The sequence below is a fragment of the Ambystoma mexicanum genome, chromosome 12, assembly GCF_040938575.1.
Source record: "Ambystoma mexicanum isolate Mex_15411 chromosome 12, UKY_AmexF1_1, whole genome shotgun sequence".
NCBI lineage: Eukaryota > Metazoa > Chordata > Amphibia > Caudata > Ambystomatidae > Ambystoma > Ambystoma mexicanum.
This window is the reverse complement of record NC_090936.1, coordinates 64,232,280-64,260,082: the sequence shown is the minus strand read 5'-3', so window position 1 is coordinate 64,260,082 and position 27,803 is coordinate 64,232,280. Positions and strand designations below refer to the sequence as shown.

Sequence of the window (27,803 nt, the reverse complement as noted above, 5' to 3'; positions counted from 1 at the left end):
CCACACCAGCCACCACCACACAGTAGCCAGTGGCTGAAGGCTCTGTTTCCACTGCCAGCAGTACTATTGGAGAGGCAGTGCAAGCACGGCTCCTCAACATGCCCTTTGATGGTGTCCATCTTTTTGGCAGCAAGCCTGACGAGAGCCTTGAGAGGTTGCAGACCTCAAACGCTGCAGCAAAGTCATTGGGCGCTGCAGTTCGCCATCCTCTGCCTTTTCGTCCTAGGGGACAGCAATGGAGGGTAGGTTCCTTTTCGTTATTAGTCATCCTTTGGTAAAGCGAAAGGAGCTGCTAGTCAAAGGGGCCACCGTAGGAGTGGCAGAGGTGGAAAACAAGGTACTCGAGGTGCCAAGGCCGCTCGGGCTGTTGCCTCTTTGCCCTCAGGCAACGCCGCAGCCGCTTCAGCTCAGTTATGAGGCCATGTCCCATGGTTCGCCGGTTGGGGGAAGGCTGGCGTAGCATCTTGTCGAATGGCGTGCCATTACTTCAGATTTGTGGGTTCTGGAGATCATAGCCCATGGCTACTGTCTTCCTTTCCGGCAGAGGCCTCATGACAATCCACCAGGGAACCTCTCTTTGAAGAGTCCGGATCTGCTCCTTGTGCAGGAAATTCAATCCCTGCTGGAGAAAGGCGCCATAGAACTGGTGCCTGTAGTGGAGAGGAACAAGGGATGGTATTCCCCTTATTTTTTATTTCAAAGAAAGACGGGGGATTGAGACCCATCATGGACTTGCGCGGTTTGAACAAACTCCTCGGGAAGGACAAGTTCAAGATGGTTACTCTTTCTCAAGTCCTCCAGGCCCTTCAACTTCAGGACTGGTTGGCGTCTCTCGACCTCAAGGACGCTTATTTTCATGTGCCGATCCATCCAAAGCACAAGAAGTACCTGAGGTTCGCGGTTGGAGACTCGCACTTTCAGTTTCGGGTCCTGCCGTTCGGATTGACCTCCGCCCCGAGGGTCTTCACCAAGCTCATGGTATTGGTGGCAGCGCATCTCAGGAAAGGGGGGATTCACGTCTACCCCTACCTGGATGATTGGTTGATCAGGGCGCGCTCTCCCGAGCAAGTTCTGGATCATCTGTCCGTCACCTGCCACTCCCTCCACAAGCTGGGCTTCTCCCTCAACTTAAAGAAGTCCCACTTGACGCCAACTCAGAGGCTCCAGTACATCGGAGCAGTACTCAACACGTCCCTGGGGCAGTGTTTTCCTCCCCAGGTGAGGGCTCATCGCATTCAGCAGATGGTGCAAAAGTTCCAACATGCCCAGAGTCTCCCTGCATTCGAGTTCTTGAGATTGCTCGGCCTCATGGCATCCTGCATTCTTCTGGTGCCAGAGGCCAGGTTGCGGATGATATCTTTGCAATGGGTGCTCAAGCTCCAGTGGTCTCAGTCCTCCGGCAGGATGTCGGACCCCATTCAGGTGCCGCCCTCGGTCGCCAAGGACCTTCTCTGGTGGGCCGTCGAAGGCAATCTGATGAAGGGGGCTCCATTTTGGCTACCCTGGCCGGAGGTGACGATCGTGACGGACGCATCCCTCACGGGATGGGGTGCTCATGCCAATGAGTTGACAGTCAGCAGTCGTTGGTCTCAGTCGGAGTCCAGACTCCATATCAATCTGTTGGAGCTGAGGGCCGTTAGGCTTGCCCTGAAGGCTTTTCTGCCGACTGTGCGAGGAAAGAATGTCCTGATTCTGACGGACAACACAGTGGCCATGCTTTACCCCAACAAAAATGGGGGGGGCAGGGTCACTTCCTCTGTGCAGGGAGGCCGATGCAGCTCTGGTTCTGGGCAATCCAGCAGGAAATTTCGGTCTCGGCAGTTCATCTGGCCGGAGAAGAAAACGAGACGGCTGATGCTCTGAGCAGGCAGAGCATGATCTCTCACGAGTGGGAGTTGGCTCAGGAGATTCTCCTGGAGATCTTCGTTCTTTGGGGGACCCCTCAAGTGGATCTCTTCGCCTCCAGTGTCAACCGGAAGTGCGAGAGGTTCTGCTCGCGGGAATTTCCTCCAAAAAGAGCCTTAGGAGACGCGTTTGTGGTGGAGTGGTCATTCCCGCTGCTGTACGCGTTTCCTCCAGTCCCCGTCATCCCGCAAGTGCTGCGGAGGTTACGGAAGTTCGGTTCCCGGATGATCCTCATTGCTCCGGCGTGGGCTCGTAGGACGTGGTACCCGGACCTTCTCGACTTGTCCATCTGCCCTCCACGTCGTCTTCCCTACCGAGACAATCTGCTCTCACGGGAGGGGGGTCAGGTTCTCCATCCAGAGGTCAGATCCCTCAACCTTCACGCTTGGCTTCTGAAAGGTTGAGGTTTAAGGATTGGGACCTCCCTGAAGACGTGATGGAGGTGTTGCTCTCGGCCCGAAGGCCAGCAACAAAGTCTCTGTACCGTTGCCGTTGGCGTAAGTTCTGCGACTGGTGCAGAGTTCAGAATGTGGATCCTTTTGCATGTGACATCCCCATGGTTCTGTCCTTTTTACTTTCTTTGGCCAACAGGGGCTTGCAAGTGGGTACCATTAAAGGTTACCTGGCGGCGCTGTCCATCTTTAAGCGCTCGTCTGAAGAGTGTTCCTACTTTAAAATCCCTTTAATTTCACAGTTTCTGAAAGGGCTCACTAATGTGTTCCCTCCGTCACCTTTCCTGGTGCCCGGTTGGGATTTAAACCTTGTTCTTAAGTTTCTTATGGGTGCTCCGTTTGAGCCTTTGCATTCTTGCCCTTTGAGGCTGTTGACTCTGAAAACTGTGTTTCTGCGGTTACTTCCGCTCGCAGAGTGAGTGAGTTACAGGCACTTTCAGTTAAGCCACCCTTCACTGTATTTCATAAGGACAGGGTTGTCCTTAGAGTTCGTCCTTCTTTTCTTCCGAAGGTGGTTTCGGAATTTCATTTGGCCCAGAAGGTTGTTCTTCCGGCATTCTAGCCTCCTCTGCATCCTGGTAAGGAAGAGGAGAGGCTCCATAGGCTTGATCCTAAGAGAGCTTTAAGCTTTTATGTTTCACGCATGTCCCGGGTCAGAGTGGACGATCAACTCTTTATTGGTTACGCTGGAAAGCGTTTGGGACAAGCTGTGACGAAACAGACTTTGTCTCGCTGGATTATTTTGGCCATCTCGGAGTGTTACCGCTTGGCGGGTAAGGACCCGCCGGCTGGCTTGCGGGCCCATTCTACAGGGGTATGGCTGCATCTACTGCCCTGCAGAGGGGTGTTCCTATTCGCAACATCTGTGATGCAGCCACCTGGGCTTCTGTAAATACATTTGTACGTCACTATTCCCTCGATTCCATCCGGGGACAGGATCTGGCCTTTGGCAAGGCGGTCCTTTGCTCTGCTATTTGATTGGCAATTCTAAATTTTGGTTCTAAATTCTTTCCCTCCTCCTTGATCTGGTACTGCTTTGGGAGTCTGTCATAGATATGGAATACGTCGGAGGACCCAATCCCCTCGAAGAACAAGTTACTTTCTTACCTGGTAACGTTCTTTCGATGGGATGGTCCGACGACGTATTCCATATCGCTCGCTCCCTGCCTTCCCCGCTGCAGAATTTCTTTTGCGATTGCAGCTTATGTTCCGCAAGGCTTTGTGTCTGACTGGCAGTTGACTGATGTCACACGTTCTGGGGGGAAAAAACTACAACTGAGGCTACGGGCGTCGTGCGTCCTACTTATCACATCGGATGACGTCGGAGGAGGTCCTCGACGACGGCGCATCGACGTCATCGACGCAGGACGCAGACGCCGAAAAAAGTTTCCGAAGCAGCACAGCTGTGGTGATTACCTGTCATAGATATGAAATACGTCGTCGGACCATCCCATCGAAAGAACGTTACCAGGTAAGAAAGTAACTTGTTCATCTCTCACCCCCATCTCAGCCAGGTGAAGTATGCATCTCTCCCCCCCCATCTTAGCCAGGTGGAGTATGCATCTCCCCCCCATCTCAGCCAGGTGAAATATGCATCTCTCCCCCCTAAATCTCTGCCAGAACCTTCGCATCACGGCATAACACCTTTTTCCTTTACTAGCATGACAGAATTAGAGGTCCTAGCGATTATCGAGGCCCTAAAACCGACATCATGCAAAGGAGACATCTTTCCCACTTCACTTTTTAAGGAATTCGCCAGCTCCCTTACCCCATGGGTAACAGAACTTGTCAATCGCTCCTTTCAAGAAGCTGCTGTTCCTGTTGGCATAAAGGAGGCATGGATCACCCCTCTACTTAAGAAGGACAATCTTGATCCTTTGCTACCTGAGAACTATCGTCCCATCACAAATGTTCCCTTTATACTTAAAATACTGGACAAAATAGCCTATATCCAGCTGGAGAAATTTGTCGAAAATAATAACATTCTTGCCAGGGAACAGTCCGGTTTTAGAGCCAACCATGGAACTGAGACGGCGTTATTGGATCTTAAGGCCAATATAACGGAGATACTTGAGGAGGGTAACTCTGCTTTACTGCTCCTGCTGGATCTCTCCTCTGCGTTCGACCTAGTCGACCATGAATTACTTGCTGATAGACTCCAAAAAAACGGCCTATGCTCTCCCGAAGCGGTACGGTGGCTAAAATCCTTCCTGGGTCCTAGGAATGCTTGTGTCGCGAAGGGATCTTTTAAATCTCAAAAAATTCCTGTGACCTGTGGTGTCCCACAGGGATCTTGCTTATCCCCACTACTTTTTAATATCTACATCAAATGCCTATGTGATTTGCTGAAATCAATGGGCATACAATTTGCTAACTACGCCGACGATACGCAGATATCTGGTGTCTACAAGGATGATTTGGCTACTGTAAATGAAATTTATGATACCATTCAAAAATGGATGGCTCTTAACTCTCTCACACTCAATGATAAAAAAACAGAGTTGCTGATTATCAGTACACCTTTTAGGCACAAAAACATGGACACAGACTACACAGCCTTCGTAATTGGCGGTAACAACATTCATGTATCAGATTCTGTAAAAATGCTGGGAGTATATTTTGATACTTATCTTACATTTCAGAAGAACGTATCCTACCTCAAGTCATCTTGCAGTTATTTCAAACACATCTCTTATGGCAAATAATACCATATCTTTCCGAAGTTAATAGAGCATCCATTGCAGCAGGCATAATTAACACCAAGCTGGACTACTGCAACAGCCTCCTGATAGGCACCTCAAAAAGAAACATTACGAGTCTCCAAACTATACAGAACAGAGCTGTTCGAGCTGTATGTGGCCTAAGTCGCCAACGCACATCTCAGAACATCGAAGAAAGTTACACTGGCTCTCTATTGAGCAACGGTTTAAATTCAAAGGACTAGTTATAGTTTTTAAATGTCTTTCAGGCAAAGCCCCGGAATATCTAAAAACTAGGCTACAGACAGCGATTCCAAAGCGTACGCTACGCTCAAACAGTCTCTTGCTATTGGCACAACCACGTACCCTTCTGAAGAAAGTGGGTGAAGCAAGCTTTGGGGCCAGGGGCCCTAAGAATTGGAACATAATCCCTCTCCACCTTAAACAGTCCACCACATTGCAACAATTCAGAAAACGTCTTAAGACCTTTCTTTTTGATATCTAATCGCCATCGTATGCCCTAAAGATCTCTGGCTATCTCTCAGGATGTGTTAATTGCCATCGCGGCTATTTCTTTTCCTCTTATTTTTCAATTTATGTTATTTGTTTGTGTTGTTATGTAAGCGCCCTGAGACCTTTGGGTGAGTGATTGCGCTATATAAGAAACTCTTTAGTTAGTTAGTGTGAAGTATGCATCTCTCCCCCCATCTCAGCCAAGTGAAGTATGCATCTCCCCCCCCCCCCCATCTCAGCCAGGTGAAGTAGCCATCTCCCCCCACCCCCATCTCAGCCAGGTGAAGTATGCATCTCCCCCCCCCCATCTCAGCCAGGTGAATTATGCATCTCTCCCCCAAATCATCTCCCCACATCACACTGCCATGAGCTTGACATGCAACTCACCGAGTAGCCAGGATCGTTGACCTGCGTGTCGCTCCATGTAGCGTGGTATCCGCATGACCATTGAATCATGGGTTGATCCGGGAAATCGGGCGCAACAATGTGTGATGATCTTGTTTGAGTCACATACCATTTGCACGTTGATGGAGTGGTATAACTTAACGGTTGCGGTACACTACCTCCATGGCATGTGGGACCACCAATTCAACATGGGTGCAGTCGATGGCACCGATGCAACCTTGGAAGCCTGCCAGTGATTGAAAGCCAACTTTGGTGTTGGAGATCTCCTGGGCAGTCCGTGGTAGGAATATGTGGTCGCCTGTGTGCTTCAGGAGGGCATCGAGCACTTGGTTCAGCGTCCGTGAGATAAATGGTTGTGCTATGCCATGCATCTGCCCTACTGTGTGCTGGTATGTGCCTGTGGCCAGGAAGTGGAGCACAGACACCACCTTCAGTAGAGGGGGATGGCGGTACGGATGTCTATGAGGCTGGCAATGTCGTTATGTATTATGTCCACAATGGTGGTGATGGTTTCCCGGTCCAGACGGTACAGGGTGTGAAATGCTCAGGGGTTAGGCTGAATGGACTGGCTCTGATTCGAGGGATTGGGGGCTGCCTGTGTGGTACAACTGCATGCACTGGTGGTGCATGCTGTGCCTGCCTCACCCTCCTTCTCCTGCGTCTCCTCTGTGCTGCCTGTTGTTGTTGCTGGAGTTCCACTGCAATCATGTCCTCCAGCCCCAGTATTGTTACTAGTATTGGAATCATTATGGTGTGTGACTGGGTGTGGGTAGGGGTGGGGTGTGCTCCTTTTGCGCTGGCCCAGTCTACATTGCCTCCACATGTGATGATTATGTGCACCTGTGGCAGTTGGGAACACTGCACATGGCAGTTTATGGGTGGTTTGCGATGCCAGTATTTACTCCATGCCTGTAAGGTACTTTTCAGGCTTCAGTAGGCCGTTATTTGCATGTCCGCCTGACTTGTGTTCAGCTCCTGTTTACGCTATGGACATTTTGAAGAAATTATGCTCACGAACTTTGTATTTTAAACTAGGTATGTTTTTTTTAAATATTACAATATATTACAATTTATGAAATGCTTAATTCATAAAAATATGTATTTATATACATGAGTTTTAGAATTTAGCCATGCTTATTAATTGCATTATGTATGATGTGTTGAGGGTTTAACTGCAAACCATAAAAACACTAATAAAAGAAAATATCTGGGGCTTGAGATTGGAGTCCCATGTCTACGTGAACCCACTAGCCAAAATTATATAAAATGCACTATAGTGTTTGTTACAGTCAGTCTTCTGAACACTGTTATTTTTCTTCTCGAACATTGCTGGCAAGATGCTCCAGGTCTTGAAGGACAACTTGACCGCAATGCTTTAAATCAACAAACAGTGTGGCACGAGATCATCACAGCTTGCTCTTCTGGCCGTGGAGCTTTGGCAGTGAGCTGTGGCCCATTGTATTAAGATTCAGGCCCTTAATCTCCCAGAGAACAAAAATCAGGAGGTGGACTCCCTCAGCAGGCAGAAGTTCCAGGAACACAAGTGGGAGTTGGTGTGGCTGCAAAGCATGATGTGGTGTAACAGCGAGAGTGTGAGAGTGGTGTAATTCGTGGATCTCTGGGTGCTGTAATGGGTCCAGAGTCATTATAACGAAAGAAACCAACATTGTCGGAGAAGCATTTGTTTTGCTGCTTAACAGCAACTTCAACATATGCTATGACTGGTATACTTATATAAAAAAAACTCCTAGTATATATGGAGAAACAGCTGGATAGTGGGAGAAAAAATTGTTTCCCTAACAATATTCCTTTCTTTTTATATAATGACTGGATACTGATGTAATGTGTGGCCGTGGTTGATGATGTGCTGCAAGGTTGTGTAGGGTGCTGTGTGGTTGGAGGGGGTCCCGGTAGGTGCAATGTGGCTTTCTGAGAAATGGGAATGTGCCCCCCTCACCATGGGCAACTCACTTAACTAACCCTGCACAGCTATAACATGACATTTCTATAGGTGGCAGATGGAACCCGCCAGCTGACTGACTCACCAGTCAAATTACATGATAATACTGTGGTTAGGGGCTATAGGTACTCAATAACCTGGCAAGGGCAACTCACCATCCCCAAAGGCATAGAAAACTACATTCAGAAGGTAGAAAATTGGGAGGTCCTATGTCCACCTGACCTTTCCCTCTCCTGAACCAGTCACTTCACTGACAAGATATACCTGTACCTGGTGTTTCGGCCAGATTTAAGTTCATCAGTGATCACTCAATGTACTCTGTAAGATATGTGACTTCACCAAAGAAACCACTCTGAGACCTTAGGCTATTCCAAGGGAGATTATTTTTGGTTTGTACAAGGTGTAACAGTGTGGAAGGAGGAGACTGACACACAGGTGGCATGATTGCTGCTAAAGACCCTACCTGGCCCTATCACTAAGAGGGGTTTCCCTACCTCAACTTAATACTAAGGTAATGTCGGAAGGACCAAACGTCCACCATCCTGTGTGAAAACCTATTTCCTTCCTGTACACTTTTAACTAAACTAAAAGGTTGGTGCATCTTCTTAACGTAGAAGAATGACTCCCTTCTTCTGTAGAGTGAACAACCATGCCAGTAGTCTGGAGAGACTATTTCCTGATGGAATGACTTCCCTCCCCAGGCAGGTTGCAGTCCCTTTCAAAGGCAGCACACAAAATTCCAATTGAAAATATCTCAGTTCACAAATAAAGCAAATTTCGAACTCAAAACCTTTGTGCCAAGAGAATGACTCCCTTCCTTTTGGTCTTTCTCAGGCGTCTCACGATACCAGTGGGAATCATCAGATGGATGGGGAATTGGTGCTGAGTGCTGTGGGAAATGCTAACTCCCGAAACATTTGGTCGCTTATGCATTTTTTACAGAGCTCCCAAAGCAGTTGACAAATTAATGGGGTGAGGGAAACATCTCGGTGTGATTATCTGACAAACCTTTTTAGGAAACCCTCAGTTTTAGAGTTTGAGCTCCTGTGTGGTTTTTCATGGTCGTTGCACCTAACTAGGGAAATAATAGCTGAATTAATTTCTAAATCTTCTTCCTCCAGGGCTGCTGATCCTAACAACCTCATTAATCAAATTCTAAAGTCTGATATCGATCTATTGGTGTAGTATTATTGATTCTATTTAAAGAGGTGGTGAAGAAAAAGTACCTGCCAGAATAATGGCACCTGGCTATTGTCCCAATTTATGAGACGGGCGATCGGCCGGATCCAGTAAATTACTGTCTGATCGCCTTTCTGGATGCTAAGAGTAAAATATTTGCCAGGGTGATATTAAGAGAACTGGGCTGAACATAGAGGGATTCTGTCCAGACATCAAATAGGGTTCTGCAGCGGCCTTTCGCTTATTATGAGTATAGTGTGCAGCGGGTCTTTCTCAATGGGTGGCCCCATCTTGTTTGGAGCCTGGATAGACTGGCCGAAAGTATTTTGCACAATAAATAGTGAACATTTATGGAGCAAGTTGAAACAATAGGGATTACCAATGTCGCTGTTGGCAATTATCGTAAACCTTTATGAACGTTCCCAGTTGCAGGTAAGATTAAATGGTCAGGCAATTTATCTACCCGATCTCCACCGAGAGAGGGTTGAGGCAGGGGTGCATAATTGCCCCCTGCCTCTTTAACCTGTATCTAGCTTATCTGGCAGAGACATTAGAGCAGTTTGTTCTGGCTAGCCCGAAGATATGCACGGAAAGATTGAACTGGATTGCCTATGTGGACGATATAGTCTTGTTAGACTATAAACCCATAGGTCTCCAGCGTTTGTTTGGAGCCTTTGGCAACTATGCAGGATTAAATGACTTGCAGAAAAATCCTGCCAAATCGAACATAGTGAAATTTAGGAGACCTCTTAAGCGCGCCTGCCTTTATATGGCTGCCCAATGATCAAGAGATCCCAGCTGTTAATGAATTTTCATACGTCGGCTTCAAATTGAAGTCTTTCCTTTCCCGACAATGGCTCATCTAGTCCAAAAATAGAAGGCAAACTGTTCACTTATCCTGCCAAATGAAGAAACTTCTCCATGTCTCTTGTAAATTCTCTATGGTTCCTCTGGTGAAGTTGTATGCGGGTAAAGTAATTCCCTCCCTGATTTATGGATTGGATACAAATCCTTTAGTTAAAACAATAGACTGGGCTAGATTAGAAGGGAAATTATGGAACTGTGTTAAATCTGCCTCAGTTTCCCTGTAGCTTGCCTGAGGTAAGAGTTGGGCTTACAGTCAATGCGAGGTCATATAGATTGGCGGGTTATTTCATTATGTAGGTAGATACCTGTTCTGCAGAAGCATTCCTTGTTTGAAGACATTGGAGAGCTGCTAAATGAGGCTTCCAACCTATTTTTAGTTGGGTTGAAAACTGATGTTATAAATATCTTGCAGGAGTGTGAACGCACTGAAAACACCTTGTGCTGAATCCCTTAAGTGTTAAAGAATCTCTGAAAAGGATGTATTGGATTCCTGCAATATCTGATATCCAAAGTTCATCACTAGCAAAATCATTGTCATTATAGGATAAACCGAAAGGTCATCTGAGCACAAATATAAGGCGATTCCCCAATTTGCGCTTGAGAACAGAATTCCTAAGATTTCGCCTTAATTTATTGCCCACAAGAGAAATCCAGCGTATACCGTACTGTAGGGGAGGCATGGTATCACAAGTATGACACTGACACAACAGGTACAGTTTGTAAAACCTTTATTGAAGTTTCTGGGGTTGGAAAAACTCCTACATTTCCCTATAACTAAGATGGGAGTAGTCTCGACCATCAAACAATAAATAAATCAGTCCTAATAGTCTGTCAAATCAAAATGGCCTATGCTAACAAAACGTAATGTCTCCCCGATCTCTTCTATAAAAAAGTGTATAAAGGAGAAATGTATGTAAAGGAAAAATCGGTGTTCAAAAGTATAAATGTGGCTGAATCAGCTCTCCTCCCCACTTTAGACCACACGGACTAAGGCGGTCCCTGTAGGCAGGATGACACACTCTCGCTCTGGTTTACAACACAAACAGTCCCAAAACGTGGATTGAGGCCCACCTGGCCTTACACATCAAAGTCTCTCTTTCCAGACTTCCAAATAATGTTTCTACAATAAGTTCATGTAAGCCTCCCTTAGTCGGGCTCAGACCTCTTCAAAACACAGTTCTCATGGGTCCCCCTCTGTCGGGCTCATACCGCCAACAACAAAGTTCAACAAGTCTTGCAAGGGGGCTCCCTTCCCCAAGCTTATTACTCTGCGGGTCTCCCTCAATCGGGCTCAGACCGATTTCGGATGTCGAAGACTTTCAAATGTGTTTGGCTTTCTTTACAGACCTCCGCAGGACCACTTCGACTAAAATTTCAAGGTTCAACTTTTACTCTCCCTTTCTCTCGGAGTTAATCTTGCTTACTTCACTTTTGCAGTTCATTCGCTTTATCGTTGCAAACAATGTACCTTTCAAAGAGACTTTTGAGTGGGCTACTTCCTTTCGCCGGACCACTCCGTTACTCAGTATCGCTGATTTCACAGCCCCTTACTTCAAAGTTAATTCACAGGTCTGCCTTCACTTGCAATATCATGTTGTCACACCTCTCTTGAACACAGGCTCTCAGGTCGCTTGTCAACTCACCGGCTGTGTGCCTTTCTTTCTTGGTTTTCCGATTTTTAATGCACGAGTCAAGGTTAGTACCACAGACTTGGACTCACTTCCCTAACTCTGCGTTCACCCGGGAGGGTTGCTGGCATCCTTGAAACACAATGCAGCCTTCTGATGTGGGATCTGGCCTTCTCCACATGTCTTTTGTGGCCTGTCGTAGGCAACAACCTCCAGTAGGGAGCTCTTGGGGTTTTCGACCTGCTGTTCTCGTCCTTTGGTCTGTTGCTCTGCTCAAGTAGGTTTTCTCTCGCCTTGGAAGTGCTGCTCGTAGTGTTCGGTCTTGCTCAGAATGTGTCCCTAAGTTCTGCCTTTTATCCGTGCAAGGAGAGCTTATTGGTTTCAGGTTATGCGTTTAAAGTCAAATGCCTTACTTTGCCTTACCTGATTAGTGGGATATGTCCAGTATGATGTATGAGAGTTGGTCTCATTACCCTCAGTCACCCTCTTCCTTGGCCTAGTGTTTGTGTAAAAAGAGGGGAGGGGGAGGTTGGGAACTCCGAGAATCCTAAAAAATAGGATGGGTTAGATGAACATGACAGGGGGGAATACTGCGTCTCACCTTCCACTTCCTCACCCCCCACTCCCTGAAGACCTCTCACCCAGGTGATCCTCCTGCACTGGTCCTTCCCCCCAGGGTTTGGGTCCAAAAGCGATGGCCGTGCCCTGGCCACCTAAGAGAGAGATCCCCAGAGATTAGCAAGTGAGGCATCCTCTGATGTCTCACAGTACATGCATCTATGCGCAAAGTCATAAAATAAGCAGTGTCATATAGCAGTTTGCTGATTAACTGCTATGCAAATATGCAGGTTTGCTAATTAAATTGAAACTTTTGTAGCAAAGCTAACAATTTAATTTGCCCTGTTCAATGAAAGCACAGCTCACCCTACATTCCTCTCTTGCCACGGTCTCTCTCAACCCTCTTTTTTCTGTTCACTGCGAGTTCAAAGGGGCTAATGCAAAGAGTGCAGCAGTAACCCTCTCCTCCAATCTTAAATGCCAAAGATCTGTGTGCGAGTGCTAGGTAAGATTTGTTTGTCCTTTTTCAAATAATTGTGAACTAGACTTAATTGGAATGATATGTCTATTAAGCTAACTATATCCTGTCTGGCATAGACCAGTATGTGTTAAAAGGACAGTCCTTTAATTCCATTCCTAAAAATGTAAGTTGTTTCATAAGGCATAATTACAGTATTATTATGTAACATTTATAAAGCGCACATCACCCCTTAGGCATCATGGCGCTGTTACAGAAACGCATGTCTGGTTACATAGGGCATAACAGTTACAGAGGTGTACAGTAGCAATCTTTAGTTCAAAACAGTCTGTTGTGTTATACAAGCTTAGTTACAGATGATCCGGGGTGGGTGTGTGTTAAGTGGTTGAAGTGTCAATAGAATAGTGTGGTTTTGAGGCTTTTGCGGAAGGTAGTGAGGGAGGTTTCTGCTGAAAGTTCGTTGGGCAGCTAGGGTTAATGCTACTTTAAAACACATTTGTCTCCAAGCTTTACAGTAAAATGTAAGTTAGTGCATCTAAATCTTATAGTTTCAACTATATTTCATTTAATTGGGGAAGAGTTTGAAAATGTACATGATCACACGGCCAAATGCTTTGATGGAAAATCCAGGTCTGTGTCATGCTCCTTGCATACATCTGTGCAACTGGTGCTCAACCCTTGAGCTGATCCCATACTCGTTGACATTCTATCTGATCACCCTGTTGCTTTATACCAGCTACCCTGAAAGTGAAATTGCTGAAAACTGTAATATTCCACCTAATTTTCCCAGTTCTCTGCGTGCTATGCAATCCTCCCTGATTAGTCTTACTTTCTTTCCTTTCTTTCCTCTTACATAATGAATGCACAAAGTTAACTAGATGTTTCAGCAAAGTAGTGATCAATAGTTCCATCCACTCTGTACATCTAGAGAGCTGCTGCAATACCGTACGCTGTAGTTAACCACCAGAGCTTGCTTTGCTCTATGATTATGATTACATTATATACTCACACCTGTGTTAGAGTGCTGGCCAAACTGTTCTCAGAGCTTTTTTTATCATATCTATTTGCATCCATTCATGCAGTTAACATTTTACAGACACTCATCCAGAGCTTGCAAAGTCTAATCGCCCACTCGAGTAGATTTTATGAAGGGAAAGTACGATTGGCTGGGGATGTTTGAAACTTTTATTTAACATTTACTTTGCAGTGAATGCCAAATAAAAGTTTAACTGTGAAAGGTTGGCCTCTCGGTGGCAACAATGTGCCAAACAAAGTGGGCTTGTGGTGACGTGAACCATTTTCAGAAAGCTGATTTGCATTTTTTGTCATCCGTTACCATGGTCATCCGTTACCATGGGTCGGGTGCATTTCTCTTAGGTCGAGTAGATAAACTAAGTTACTCAACCTGCAGGTCTAGCGCAATTTTAAAGAATTTCCCAGGCCTTTCTCATCTCAGCAGTAGACTAAAATGCTATATTTTATGTTTTGGATACAAATAACATCTGCTGACATTAAACACATTAGTACAACATTGCTAATCAGATGGGTTGGTTTGCTAATCACGAAAGGTTTGAGAAAACTCTGCTAATCAATTTTTCAAAACAAATGTATTCCTTGATGTGAGGATAACCTTTGCCCACTATATGCAAAATCAGGAATTCAAACTCTCAGGCATATAATGATAGATTGTCGTGGTAGTTGGAACCTGACAGTCAGGTTTCTGTCATGCTTTGCATCCAAAGAGGGTGGCTCTCCTACGAAGTTCTGGGAGAGAATGATGTCTGGGCACTAAGCTTGTTTGTCTATTGAAGTTCTGAAAGTGCTAGGTTGTGTCTCTTTATAATCTAAATGTTATCACCTTTTTCTTCCTCTATAATTGTATGTAATATTTTCTTTTAGTTTTCTCCTCTTGTTTTCTTTTTATTCTTTTCCTTCCTTATTTTCTTTATTGTTAATTAATTTTATTGTTCTGTAATGTGAGTCGAATGTTTGGCTATAATACAATACAAACAACATTTTCTTTTAAAATACCAGGGGGAATGACTCCCTTCCCTTGGCGTTTCTCAGGCTTCTCACAATGTTCACCAACACCAGATGGAATTACTTCCTTCCCCTGACCCTTCTTAGGATTTTCACAATGTTCACGAACACCAGGGGAAATGGCAACCTTCCCCTGGCCCTTCTTAGGCTGTTTTCTGATAGCTCACCTGGCTCACTACTCTGCCAGGTACTGTGACTACGAAGATGACTTGGATTACTCTTCATAATAGGGTGCGGGACCCAGACCCGTGAGTTTCTGCTCACTTGATGTGATGCTGCATTCCTGGTTCACTATCCTGCCGGGTAGTGGGACTATGAAGATTACTTAGGAGGCAGTTTGTTATTAGGTGTGGGTCTGAGACCCTTTCTTTGTGACTTTTCTGCCCTTTGGGGGTTCCTACCAACCTCTTGGCTACCCAGACATCTCCAAGGTTCTTACCAGCAACCTTCGGTTGTCCGTGACCTTGTGCTCCCTGCTCAGGCTTCGCACTGTCGGGGACGGCTCTGCCGGCGCACAAGTGTCTCGATCTCTGCACTCCAGCGTCTTTCTTCCTCCAGCTAGTTTTTAGTTTTCCGGTTCCTCCAGAATTGGTCTGACAACTTGTGCAGTTCCTCTTCCCTTTTTGTTATCGGGTTGGACTTACTTCTGCCAAGTTGTCTCAGCTGCACATGTTGGTTCCACAAGGCACTCTACATTGCTGCGTGCCTCTTCCTCATCTCAGTGTTGATGTTCTCATCCTCAACTGGTTTACGTGTGCTCTTCTTCATTCCAGTTTCTGCATATGACTCACCTAGGTAATTCCTACTCTTCCTTGATCAGGTACTTTTTAGGGAGGTCAGATCATCTACATGGAACTGTGTGGGATTGAAGGACCCTGTAAAGGGTAGAAGGATGAGGGAGATGGGGATATGTTTTGGGCTTCCCACGTTCTTTCCGGAAAGTCATCCCTAGGCCCATAAGGGGTATCCCTCCGCATGAGATCCACCTGCTGAGTACCACCCCCAGGGGGACAATCTGGCAGCGGCCCCACCTCTATGGCCTCATGGGAAAGGGGCTCCCCCTAGGGTAGAAAGTATTACATCCAAGGATTTGTCCCAAAGGTCAGATTCTCAGTGGTTTCAGGTATTCCCAGGGCTTGTTGGTACTTTTCTCTAGGGCTATCCCCCCTCTCGCCAGTCTCCCTTGGTTCCCCACCCTAATCCAGGTATTCGTAATCCCACTAAATGCTATGGCTCGTGTGATGAATCGAGGGAATTCATCCCTTCTCCCCAAGGGGGAGCCGCCCCGTGAGACTAGGGAGTATAGCCCGTTCTGCAACACCCTCCCTTGAGGCCGAGGCAAGCTGGACCTCCCCAGGAGAGATCCCCCCACCCCCCTGTGTGGACAAGGACTCCCATTCCTCCAGGAACTCCCATGGCCTTCTTGGGAACACCAGAAAATATGAGACACATACAAGATGAAAACTGGGAAGAAGATGGCATCATTCGTTATTTCCATCTAAAAGATGCTTATGTCTCTTTGAATAAGCTATCACATTACAATGGGATGAGGAAGCTGAAGTTAGATGAGATGCCACTGTCAGCTGACGCTGGGAGATGCCTATATCAGCCTCGGTTGCACCAGGCAGAGACAACACCTGAGAGTGGGGGAGACAGTAACGCCTGCAAAGCCCGCGAGTTTCACAGTAGCTGAAAAGCTGCTAAAGGATCCACGGATGCGGAGCGTCCAACGAGAACCAAGAGAAGAGAGGACAGTTGTGGTGGCGTGACCATAGAAACGCTGTAGCAGACCAAAGGTCCTTCAAACTATACCGAAGCTACTAGGCGGAATCGACCGCCTCCCAGATGTTTATCCGAGGATATGATGAACCATATCGGGAAAGAATGCAGAGATCAAGGCACGAAAGTGAAGAAAGACCACGAGAGAACAAAGAGGACAGCCTACCCTGAACAGACAAAGGCCCCGGTGACAGTAGCCCTGGCAAATAAGGATAACGGAAAAATGGGAGGCCTGAGGGCAATCATTATGGGACCACTCATACTCGTCCCAGTAATATAAACGAAAGAATAAGAAAACAGAATGACGATGACACGAAAATGGCAAAAAAGAGTCAGTGTCCTGATGCACCGGAATTGGCAATCCCTACTGTCATGTGCTGAGGCTAAGTCTGTGATGGTCACCCTACGACCTGGCTCTCTGGCTTCATAGCACTTTCTAACTGTCCCTCACCTAGCCCCTCTTAGTGATCTACTTGAAGTTATTGGGTGCTGCCTTGCACTCGCTGTGTTAGAATCACCTGCCAATCACGCAGTCTCACTTCATCCTTTAATCATCTGTCCCTTCAATCTTACCCTTGGCCTTTCTACCTCCACAATTAAATATTAGCCTGTTTCCTCCACGTGCTTTCCTCCTTTTTCAACACCTCTGCTCACTGTTATGACTGCCTCCTTCTAACCCACTACTTCTACTCTCCTTCCCACACTACCGTTTCTCCTCTTCACCTCTACGATCACTTCACTTCTTTGTTACTACTACTTCCTCATTATATCATCCTCCCCTTCCATGATTGCCCCCCTCTTCCTAGCCAATTCCAGGGAATATGTGGGAAGGACCTGGAAAACGTCTGAGGACTTATGCCCCGCCCCCTTTCCCCTATGCTGCTTGCCATGTTCAGGGCAGGAAAACAAAATAATCCATGGGGAACTGCCCTTCCCCCCTCAATCCGGTACAGGCTTCTCCTGCGGTCTTCCAGGCCCCGCCAACACTCCCCAGTCGAGCCAGAGATGAGGGCCACTCCACCATCCCGACTGCTGCTTCTACCACGGCCAAGTCTGGGCTGGGAACCCAAAATAAGATTGGGTTCTGATGGGGCCTGCAATCCGGCATCCTGGCACCCATGGTTGGGGTAGGGATCGGGTCCTCACCTTCCAACCCCGACAGGGCCTGAAAAAGGCCTTAGCACAAATAACAGGCTTTCAGTATGTTTTTAAAGTATGTGCCTTGTAAAGTTAATGCAACATATTAATGAGTAGTCTTTATGGCCTTTCTTCTTGTAATGTAAGATACACTGCAATGTGTATTAATAAAGTTAGACTAAGCTATGCCGCTTTCAGATATGGGGACCATGCTGTACCCTACTGGCCACTGACCACACCATGCAGGTACATCTTGTGATGCTTTATCGCTGCCAGGATGTGGCCAGCCCTTCCTGACTGAAGGTCGGATGTGCCCTTGCTTGTGGTTTGCGAAATCCGATGCACGCTCCTTGCATTTCCGCCCACTAAGTTTCTGAGTTCTGATAATGGGCAAGAAGTCACAATAGCCTTTTGAAACTCATGAAAAGCTAGTTTTTTTTTAAAGCAAATTAACAGCTGTGTGACCAGAGCCAAGGCCTTCTGTGGTGTGAGTCTTTGTTTTGTTTAAAGTGTGTCTGCAACCCAAACGATGCGTTAGTCAGTACAATTTTTTTGAATTATTTATTTTCTGAATATTATAAAAGAAACTTAACAGATCAGAGTAAAATAAATCACATGGAAATATCAGAACCAACTAACAATAATGTATGCAGCCATTTTCAATGCTAACAGACAAGAAGTGAGGGTTTTGTGCTGCATCTGCCTTCAGCCCCCCCCCACAAGTCTAGCAGCACCCTGCCCCCCCTCTCCAGATAAATATAGCACACCATGTCTTAACTTAATTCTCATTCGACAGTGGCTATTGGCCATGCCAAATTTGAAGTACTGTGCATTTATCAACTTGTTACATGTATCTTCCGTGGGCCGGTTGTCATCTCGTTGTGTTAACTGCACTGGACAACACTAACTATAGTACCTACGAAAAAAGAACTGCTTTATTGCCTGTGGTTGGATCCCTCACTGGAGGACTACGAATTTCCCAGTTGTTCCTTGTTGACTGTAAATAGTGCCAGCCCGTAAGGGGCAATGAAAAGACTAAAAAGATTTCCGACAGTATGTTATGTAAACTTGAAGTAACGAGGTCAAGGTGGTCATGAGATTCAAGGAGTCAGTGAAGAGGGTGTGTGCATATCTGCCCCTTAAGGGCAAAGGACGTGATTGCTCGTCCTAAGTGCATGGGATGTCCATTGTGATCAATTTTCTTAGCAGTAAAGAACACATAACGCATGATCTCTGAAAGGTCTGTCAAGCCTGCGCCTTAAGAAACCACTATTAAAAAAAAGAAAAAAGTCAGCGTCTCTAGACAAAAACAAACTGGTTATATTAGGCAACATTCATAAAATATATTTGTCATTTTTATGAGTTCTTGGTGCGCTCATATGGTAGGGTGAGAAAGAGGCTGGAATGTACATGGGGTTTGAGGTGAAGTAGATATAAGCATTCCCTGACACCCTAGAGCGGTTGGTGAGCCAGTTTATTCTTTTAGGGTGACTAGTCTTTTGAAACCTTTTATCTTGTGTATTTGAGAGTGGCCCTAACTTCACGAAGCAGCAGAGTGCTATGCATCAGAGGTTAATAGGAATAAGATCATGCTTTAGGAGTCAACGTTGCAACAGGTCTGTGTTACATTGCATTTAAGCAATAGGAGACGTTATTAGAGATGAGATGAAGTCGCTGGGGTGTTACAGTGTGTACTTTTTAAAGAGGAGGGCCTTGAGCTCCTTTCTGCATTGCTGTCCAGCTGTGCTTCTCTACGGTGCTGAATACCTGTTTCTGAGGTCTTCCTCGTATTGGATTCCAGGCTGCTCTGTAGCGGCGGCACAGCGTGCAGTGCAGGGAGCCAGCCTTCAGTGCTCCCCGAGAGTGATAACAGGGATTGGTGGCACTTGTCTCCCCATACCATGGGACAGTCTCATCAATTAACGGGATGTAGGGACAGTGCAAGCACTTTGCTGAGAGACTTTGACGGATTTGTCCAGAGCAAAGGAGATCACCAGAACAGTGATCAGCAGGCAGGGCTAGGAACTGCAGGGAAGAAGCGGACAGCAGAAAGAGAACACAACAATGGTCCTGAAAAGGAAAGAAAAAATAAATAACTGGAAGTACTTACAGTGAGGTAGGGGGGGCAAAAACAAGGAAGCAGGAAAAAGGAAAGGATAGATCAGAATTAGACCAGGAAGACACAGAGCGAATGAGAAACACGGCTAGAACCAAACACATTAAGACGCAGAGTTTGTGTAAAGTAGGGACAGCTTTATTGGGATGCCGCCACCAGAAGGAGTGTGAGGAATTTCCTAAGTGAGGTCACTACTGGAATGCTTGGATGAGTGCTATGATATGATATGATGGGTTATTTATAACACGCTTAATACCCAGAGGTTTCTAAGCGCAGACCCGGGGATTCAACCTCCGTTGCTCCATATCGTCTTGCTTCCAAGGCGAGCACGTTGCTCCTGAGCTATCCTCCTGAGACCTGAATGCTAGAATGTTTTGATATGCTTGAGTTCTGGAGTGTTCGACCAGAGGCAGTTGCCATGATGTAGCCTGGGTGGTGGGAGCCAGTGGGTTCCCTTCCTGAGCTTTCTTCATATCGTCATAATTGATATACCTGATGACACCTGACTTGAACACTATGAACAAATAAGCTTGCTCAACCTACCTCCTGCCTCACGAGCGACCTTTACAACTTAACATTCCTGTAGCTTTTGGCAGCGCTTCCCATACTAATCAGGAAGTAATTCAGGCAGGCCCACGTGGGGCCTGGCTGAAGAGGCTAACGAAGGAGATAGGAAACCATAACAACCTTTCATATGCAAATGTGTCAACCTGATACCAACTCCTGCCCTCAGTATCGATTGACAGTGAAATGTCATGTCTGGTACTGCATGTTTACAGTAGTCATCCCCGCAGGGAGACCCCATTTAGAAGGTATGAGCATTTGGTTTGACGTAGCCAGAAAGCCTGGTCTCTCAGCCGCTTCAAGGGAGACCTGGCGCTTTAATAAGGAACCACAGAGAGATCCATTAACCAGAGGGACCCTTTGATCCACAACACACCGGAAGACTGGTGGGACTTACTATTGCATGTTTCACCCCTTTACCTTTTCTGTTGCAAAGCATTCTGACCTCACGCATACAGGAGATTGTTGGTGGTGACCCAGGATTGGTTCATTAAGGTGCCTTAGCCCACACCAATCCCTGTGGTCCATTTGGCTTTAAAAGAGGGCTGAGCACTTCTTTTGGCAGATCATCTAAAGGCTTCATCAGAAGCAGAAGGAAAAACTCCTCATTGGATCCTGGCTGAAGCTACAGTCTGACTTGCATCTTCTGCCAGTGAAGGAATGCCAGGACCTCCAAAGGGAGAAGCAGGATCCCTCCCCTAAACATCTCCCAGGGAGGGAACAGAGGGAGGTGCCAAATCAAGAGGACCCTCCAGCTTCTCCATAACCGGTACCCAGCCAGCACCCAGTGTGCCCTACTAGGCTCTGCAGCAAGCTTCCTAGGTGGGAAGTGCCAGAGAGCCTCTGAATCTAAGCAAGGACAATGCAGCTGCCTGCAACACTCTCCTCAGCTTTGGGCCGTCCATCTTAAAGGACAACACAAGCCCAGTGAAGAAGCTAGGATGGGTACATCTACAAACATCTACTGATGTCCGCCTTACAGGATATTTTTGAGCCAGTCGAGCCCCTTGATCTGCAACCGACTGCACCACTGACTGTTATGCCACAGTCGCTAAAGCTGTCCGAAATGTCGAGCACCAAGAACTCCTGCAGCACTAAGGTACATTGGGCCTCATTACGACCCTGGCGGACAGCCGTGCCTGTAGTACAGGCACGGCTGCCGCCGGAGTAGTATTTTTCCGGCACCCTGGAATGGGCAATTACCGGGGTATTACAACGCTGGCGGACCAGGAACTTGCCCATTCTAGGGCGCCGGAAAAAATTCTTCCCCATTCCCATTTGAGCCCCGTAATTCCCAGAACGGCAAACTTGTAATGAGGCCCATTGTGGTTCTTTGTCCTTGGTCCTTCTCCTAAGGTCCCATTTTCTGACCCATTGCTCCCTTTGTGCTGAAACCAGGTATCCTTGAAATGTTGCGATTATTTACCATACTGACTACCCTCCTGTCAGTATCCAGAGTGCACCCCTTTTTCTTATTTGAAACTGTCTGCCCTCTGCATTCCTTTACAGACTGGGTTGTATTTCGAAGTGTTGTGGGAACTGTCTGTTGTAATAATAGTAAAGTAGATATTTGTCTACAACCTTCTGTGGACAGTCCCTTTTATCATTGGGTAATTGTATTTTCGCTGTGTTGCAACTAACCAACGATCCACAAGCTTTCAGAGATAAGCCTGCCATTCAGTCCACGTTACCAAAATTGGTCAAGGAGGTTTATAATTTGCTTGTGTTTCCAATCTGTTTGGATCCCTTCTGGTGTACTAGGGGTGTGGGGCTGATTGATGGTTTAGAAACTAATATTCATCCCAGGACCACTGGTGCCCCAGAAATTGATTTGTCACAACGAGGCTAAGCATTGGTGGCGGCATCCATTGTCATGGGGACGGCTACCGTTACGTGCACACTACGATACGCAGCAGCGTCCGCCAAGGAAGATGACGGCAAGATGGCGGTGCCCCGGCTGGCTGCTACATGCCGGGAACTCCCGTCTGGTACCTGCCTAATCTTGTATTCGTCAATACCTTTAGTCACTTGTCTAATAAAATCAAAACCATGATGCTCAAAAACTGGAACATCCCACAACAAGGCCCCAAACCACTTACTAAACCGATTGTTGCCTTTAAAAGGAGCCGCAATTTGAAAGAACTGATCTCACGAAATGACGTGAGCTTAAGACCCAGCAGACAGACCACGCTGCCCGAAAGATGGGGTATTCCTAAATTGACTGGTCATTCTGCGTGCGGACATTGTTCTTGCTGTAACTCCACCTTTAGGAGTACAGAACTGAACCTGGGCCTCCCGACAACATGGCGCCAACATCAGTTTAGTAATTGTAATTCTAACATGCTTATTTACGTGATTTGGTGCCCGTGCAATCGCATGTATGTTGGCAAAACTGAACGTAAAATCAAGATAAGGATTGGGGAACATAAGAGTTGTATTCGGAATAGGACTCTGAATGCCCCCCTAGTTGAGCATTGGATTGAATACATTCACAAAGTCGAAGACCTGCAATGGAGCGTGATTCTGAGAATCAATTCTACTGGTGATAGCAATCGTGATAAAATCAAGCTACTCCAGAAAGAACAACATTTGATATTCTTGACCCGCAGTGCTGAGACTGGGCTTAACGAGTAAATCGAGTGGGGTGTGTGAACACGTGATGCCATCCTAGCTGTGTATTTGACTGACTCTACGATGAGTTGAGTGAGGCAATTTCTAGTCATGCACAGTCCACAAGTGTCGAGATGGCTGTGCCTTTTTGCACCTATCGACTTGTGTCTGTAATACCTTAGTGTAAGAGGACAGTTTCACACCTTGGGATTTTGATTTTCCCTTTGGTGGGTTGAGTGATGCACATTTGTGTGCCTTGGTTTTGGCTCGTTTTCGTTTTCCTATACTCACTGTATGTCACCTTAATAGGTAACGACACTTTGAGCTTTCATTTTGATGTGCCATGACTGTGTTGATGTGTAGCAAAATAGGGGGCATTGCGATGTGTCCAATACTCACATTCCCCACAGCCGTGGTTTTTTTTTTTTCCCCTCTCCCCGCCCCCACCCCGTGCCCTCTCCCCCTTACACCTCACTGTGATGGTGTCTGCGCCGTTTGGCTTTTGCGCGGTGCCCGCGTTTCCTTCACGTTTCAGCGTGGTGGACTGGTTTTGTTTTTGCCCTGGTTGTGTTTGTGTCTCTTTCTCCCTTTTTCTTCCCCCCCCCTCCCACGTCGAGATGGTGTCTGTGCCGTTTGGCTTTTGGGAGGCGGGCGATCCCTTGAGCTGAAGGCCGGGTTGACGAGCATATATTTAAAGAATAAACGCTTTTTTTCTTTTTTTTGAAAACATACGCGGTGTGCGTTATTGCTCGTCTCTCTAGAGGTCCCTACCCAATAGAGTTTCGAGACATTATAGATTTGTCTATTGATGCGGCTCTTCCTTCCTGTGTTTGTTTACGGCCACAAGCTTGCTGGTAGAGCTTGGGAGCCATGGACTCCGTCTACCAGCATTACTAGCGGCAAGCCACACACCTGCAAAATATCAACCTGCCTCTGATTTTGACAGGCGAGCGTGGACTTAGCCGTGCTGCCGATTGGCCAGTACTCATTTAAAAACACCCTTTTGGGAAGCACTTTTGAGGACATCCTGCGTTTCTCAGGATTTGAGTGCCGACACGAGTTGAGAGCCACAACGCAACGGGGAGAGCGCAACTATTCGCCCTTAGGACTTTTCCAACTTCTAAGAATAGGTAATTGTTAATCTCTGGGCCTCGATCCCGCGTTTAATTTGGACGTTTTTTCTGCTTGAGGATAGTTTTTACTTTCCTCATAGCAGTATTGTAATTTATTGACAACACTTGTATTTTACCAAGTGTCTTGTTGGGTTGATGAAGTATGAGACACCGGACTAGACCTCTGCCCTTTCACCCTATACAGGTCCTGCTGATCCAACAGTATCTAGATTTGCCTTTGGTGTTGTTTACCGCCATTGAACGACGGGTGGGTGTTTAAGTGTCTTGTCCTAACCCAGTCAAATTCTGGGTGTATCTTTTTTTCAACTGACAGATTAAACACTGTACAGGTACGATTTTGAATTATTTTCCGTACACTGTACTAATATGGGCATGACACTGACGTTTATGATGTTTATGCATTTCCACCTCTCTTGATTTTATTAACAGTTCTTCCTATTTGGAGGGGAGCGGTTTTTGCTGGCCTGCCTGTATTTAACAATGAGATGCACTTTGGGATGAGCCCAATTGAGAGCTAAACCAATCCAAGGAGTTATGAACCCGCACAGACGTCTGGTTTTCTTTTGGTCCGAGGGGGACCTGTTGACATCCAGAGACTGTATTATCCTCTCCTGATTATAGGGGTGGGTGTACAAACCCATAATATCATGATGTTTTCCAATACCCCACAAGCATGACTTTGTGGGAACTTCAGATAAAGCACCGTTCCTATGTGGGACGTTAAGTCTCGTTACTCTGCTCTGAGTTAGAGGGTAGATGTGTATGTGGGGGGTGAGCCAGATCGAGAGGGTGATGTTGTTTTAGAAATGACCAACTTAACTCCACCGATGTAGAATAGTGTTTTTTCCTTTTCTTCTCCCCTCCCCACTTGTCTTTATGGTGGTTTTTCTTTCTGTCTTGTTGTGCTTTTTCACGACTATGGGTAGAAGACTTTTAAATTTTAAATTCGGCTCTGATAACGGCATTAGATTCACGATGTGTTATAGGGATTGGAGTTTTTTCATTGACGTTAAGTTTACTCCACAGAATTGTAGTTGTTAACATTCTGGTGGGACTCGAGTCTATATGTTGAGACCCTTGTTTACCCACACCTAAATATTTGATTGTTCACAGGTGGCAAGCATCTCCCTTCGGCCGGTTCAGAAATCGAGGAGTTGGTGATAAGAGCAATTAGACTGCATCTACCATCCGAGTTCGTCTATGAACCGTGGCAGCACAACAACCGTGCATACCGGCGGCTAGTCCTGGACGAGGCCAGGAGGTTCAGCTTAGCCTATTTTTATAAACAAAACGGCCTATGAGCCGTTTCGCTTTAGCCTTCAAAGTTACACAAACTATTGTTTTTTTGCGAATGGTGTCTGTCCTTGAATATGAGCCCCTGATGATTTTCCCTTGACTTTGGTTGATGAATGTGTATGAGGAATGAAACATGTTGGGTTGACTGGGTATGATGCAGTGTGAGTACCTTGGTGCAATTTAGTGTGGAGCACAGTGTGGGCGAATCAGTTGACCCTAGGTTGCTCTGTCTATGTAACAAAATATTTCTTTGTGACTATAGATTCCTTTCTGTAATCTGTAGGGTGGAACCCGATTAACGATGGTTCCCTTTTATGCCACTGTAACTCATACAGTATCTGTTTGAGGTTGTCTTGTGCACTGTTTATATTTTTCCATTGTATTGTGTTTATGAAATATGAATTGCTCCTCTGAAGAATTCTCTGTTTTTAATTATTGATAATCTATTGAATAAAATGTTTTATATTGTGATTAAATTTCTTTTTTGAAAGTGCAATGAGTAGCACTAACCAGGTTATGTGTTCCTATATTCCACTGTGGAGAATAATATGCTCTTTATGTGTAGTGTAGAAAACCTGATCTGGCCTTAGGCAGATGCATCACCTGTACAATACACTGTTCACCAAACATTTTGTATTTTTGTAAAGGGCTGTTTCCCTAGTTTGGAGGGTTGTTTGGTGAAGCAGTATAAATACCCTCCCACCTGTTCTTGTGTCAGTTGACCTGCCTTAGGCCACCACGCCTACCTGATCGAGGCCCTGCTTGCGATCCCCAACACCATTGTGGGTAAAACCGCCAGTTCCCTAGTTAAGCATTTGGTGTGGGGGTGGCATGCATGACAATTGTATGAGGGTGGGTGCAAGTCTAATGTTGAGAGGCAGGCGATTCCACAGCCTGGGAGCATACATCAAGAAACCTGTTTCCTATTATTCTGCATTTTTGCCGCTCTTATCTGACCAGGCTTTGGCTTCTTGTGGATCATTTGCTGTCAGAGATGGTGACCTTGTCGGCCAGGTAGAAGGGAGCATGCAATGTTACAGCTTTGTAAATTATGCAGCTTGTCTTGAAGGTGATACATACTTGAGGGGGAACCAATGCAGTTCAACAAGTGTGGACGTAATGTGGTCAAATGTGCAGCGGACTGTGGCGTTTAGGAAGCTTGTAGGGCAGTTATCAAGGTGTTTCCACATCCAAGTGAGAGGGAATGAGGGCCCTTACCATGGATAGGAAGTGATTATCTGTAAAGAAAGACTTGATTTTCTGCAGGAGAGATATTTCATTGCAGGTGTCTGGGTTTTCTTTGCTATGCACGTTTTGAAGGAGAGATGCCTGTCAATGTGGAATTCTAAAAACACTGCACATGTATCAGATGTGAGGGAAAGCCTGCTAGGTTCATGGTGGGCAGCCAGGTGTGGGTGTTTCTTGTGGTATTGGAGAGGAGGAATTCCGTTTTTGTGGAGTTCACTTTGAGGTATACAGTAGATATCCAGGTTTGTAGCTGGGTAAGGCACATTGTCTCCAGCAGACGGCCGAAGGCTCCGCCACACTGAGATCCGGATACATGCCACCATCCCACGTACAATAGGCGCGATCTTGTCTTGTCTATGCGCCTATCCATTTTTGGATGCACCAGCATTCAGATGTTTTTACACTCCAAAATATCCAGTCTGTGAAGGAAGAGCAGGATTGGACCTGCACTGGATCACTGAATCCCCCGGTCTGGACCACATGGAAGTCCAGCCGGTTTCAACTCTACAACGTGATTTCAACTGAACTCGAGTCCACAGGAAACTCCTACTATAATTTTTCTCCGTCCTGATGAAGGCTGGCACAACAGCAGCTACATAACTCCTCTCTATAAGGCCGAAACACAGTTGTGTTGACGATATGACTTTAAGTCCCAGTGTCCAACTTATACACTGTTTAGATTAGTGCATTGAAGCACCTTGTATTGTTAATGTACATTTGTCTCTCATGTTGATCCTTCTAGGATCTCAGGGAATGTATATGTTTTGAATCGCAATCCGGGTTTTGACTTTGGATGAGCACGAATTGTATCATGTATTGATGTTGTATGTAAATTACTGAGCTTCCTGTGATAGCTTGTAAGTTGAATATGAATTAATTTTATATATTAAATTTGCCAAACAGCAACCATTGTCACAATGTGGTAATCCATAATAGGAGTTGGATGTATTGGGTCTGTGACCTTGCTCATTTGTTTTACTTAATGTTCACCCACCTGTGTAGAGCAGGGCCGTAACAAGGGGCCCTGTGTATTATAATAGCTGGGTAAGGCTGGCCTTGAACTTGGCTGGGAGGATAGCTCAGGTGCAACCCCCCACTCGCCTTGGAAGCATGATGATGCTTTGATCTAGAAACCACTGGGTATTAGGCGTTTTATAAATAACCAATTATAATTAAACTGGTGGGTGTCTTTGATCAAAGATATTTTGAGGTCCAGTTGAGTATCATCTGCTCATT

The 27,803-nt window shown here is 46.1% G+C and overlaps 1 protein-coding gene across 3 annotated transcripts in view; it reads left to right on the top strand.

The window, feature by feature from the left end:
• Positions 1-27,803, top strand: part of LOC138513283 (POC1 centriolar protein homolog B-like) — a 406,367-nt gene that overhangs the window by 324,540 nt on the left and 54,024 nt on the right. The window contains exon 11 of one of the 3 annotated variants that reach the window (XM_069628001.1): positions 25,137-25,771. The exons of the other annotated variants lie outside the window; for them this stretch is intronic. Coding sequence (XP_069484102.1) covers positions 25,137-25,184 — 48 coding nt within the window. The 3' untranslated portion in view covers positions 25,185-25,771. Of the gene's footprint in view, positions 1-25,136; positions 25,772-27,803 lie in introns of those variants that run through there. 3 annotated transcript variants of the gene reach the window in all.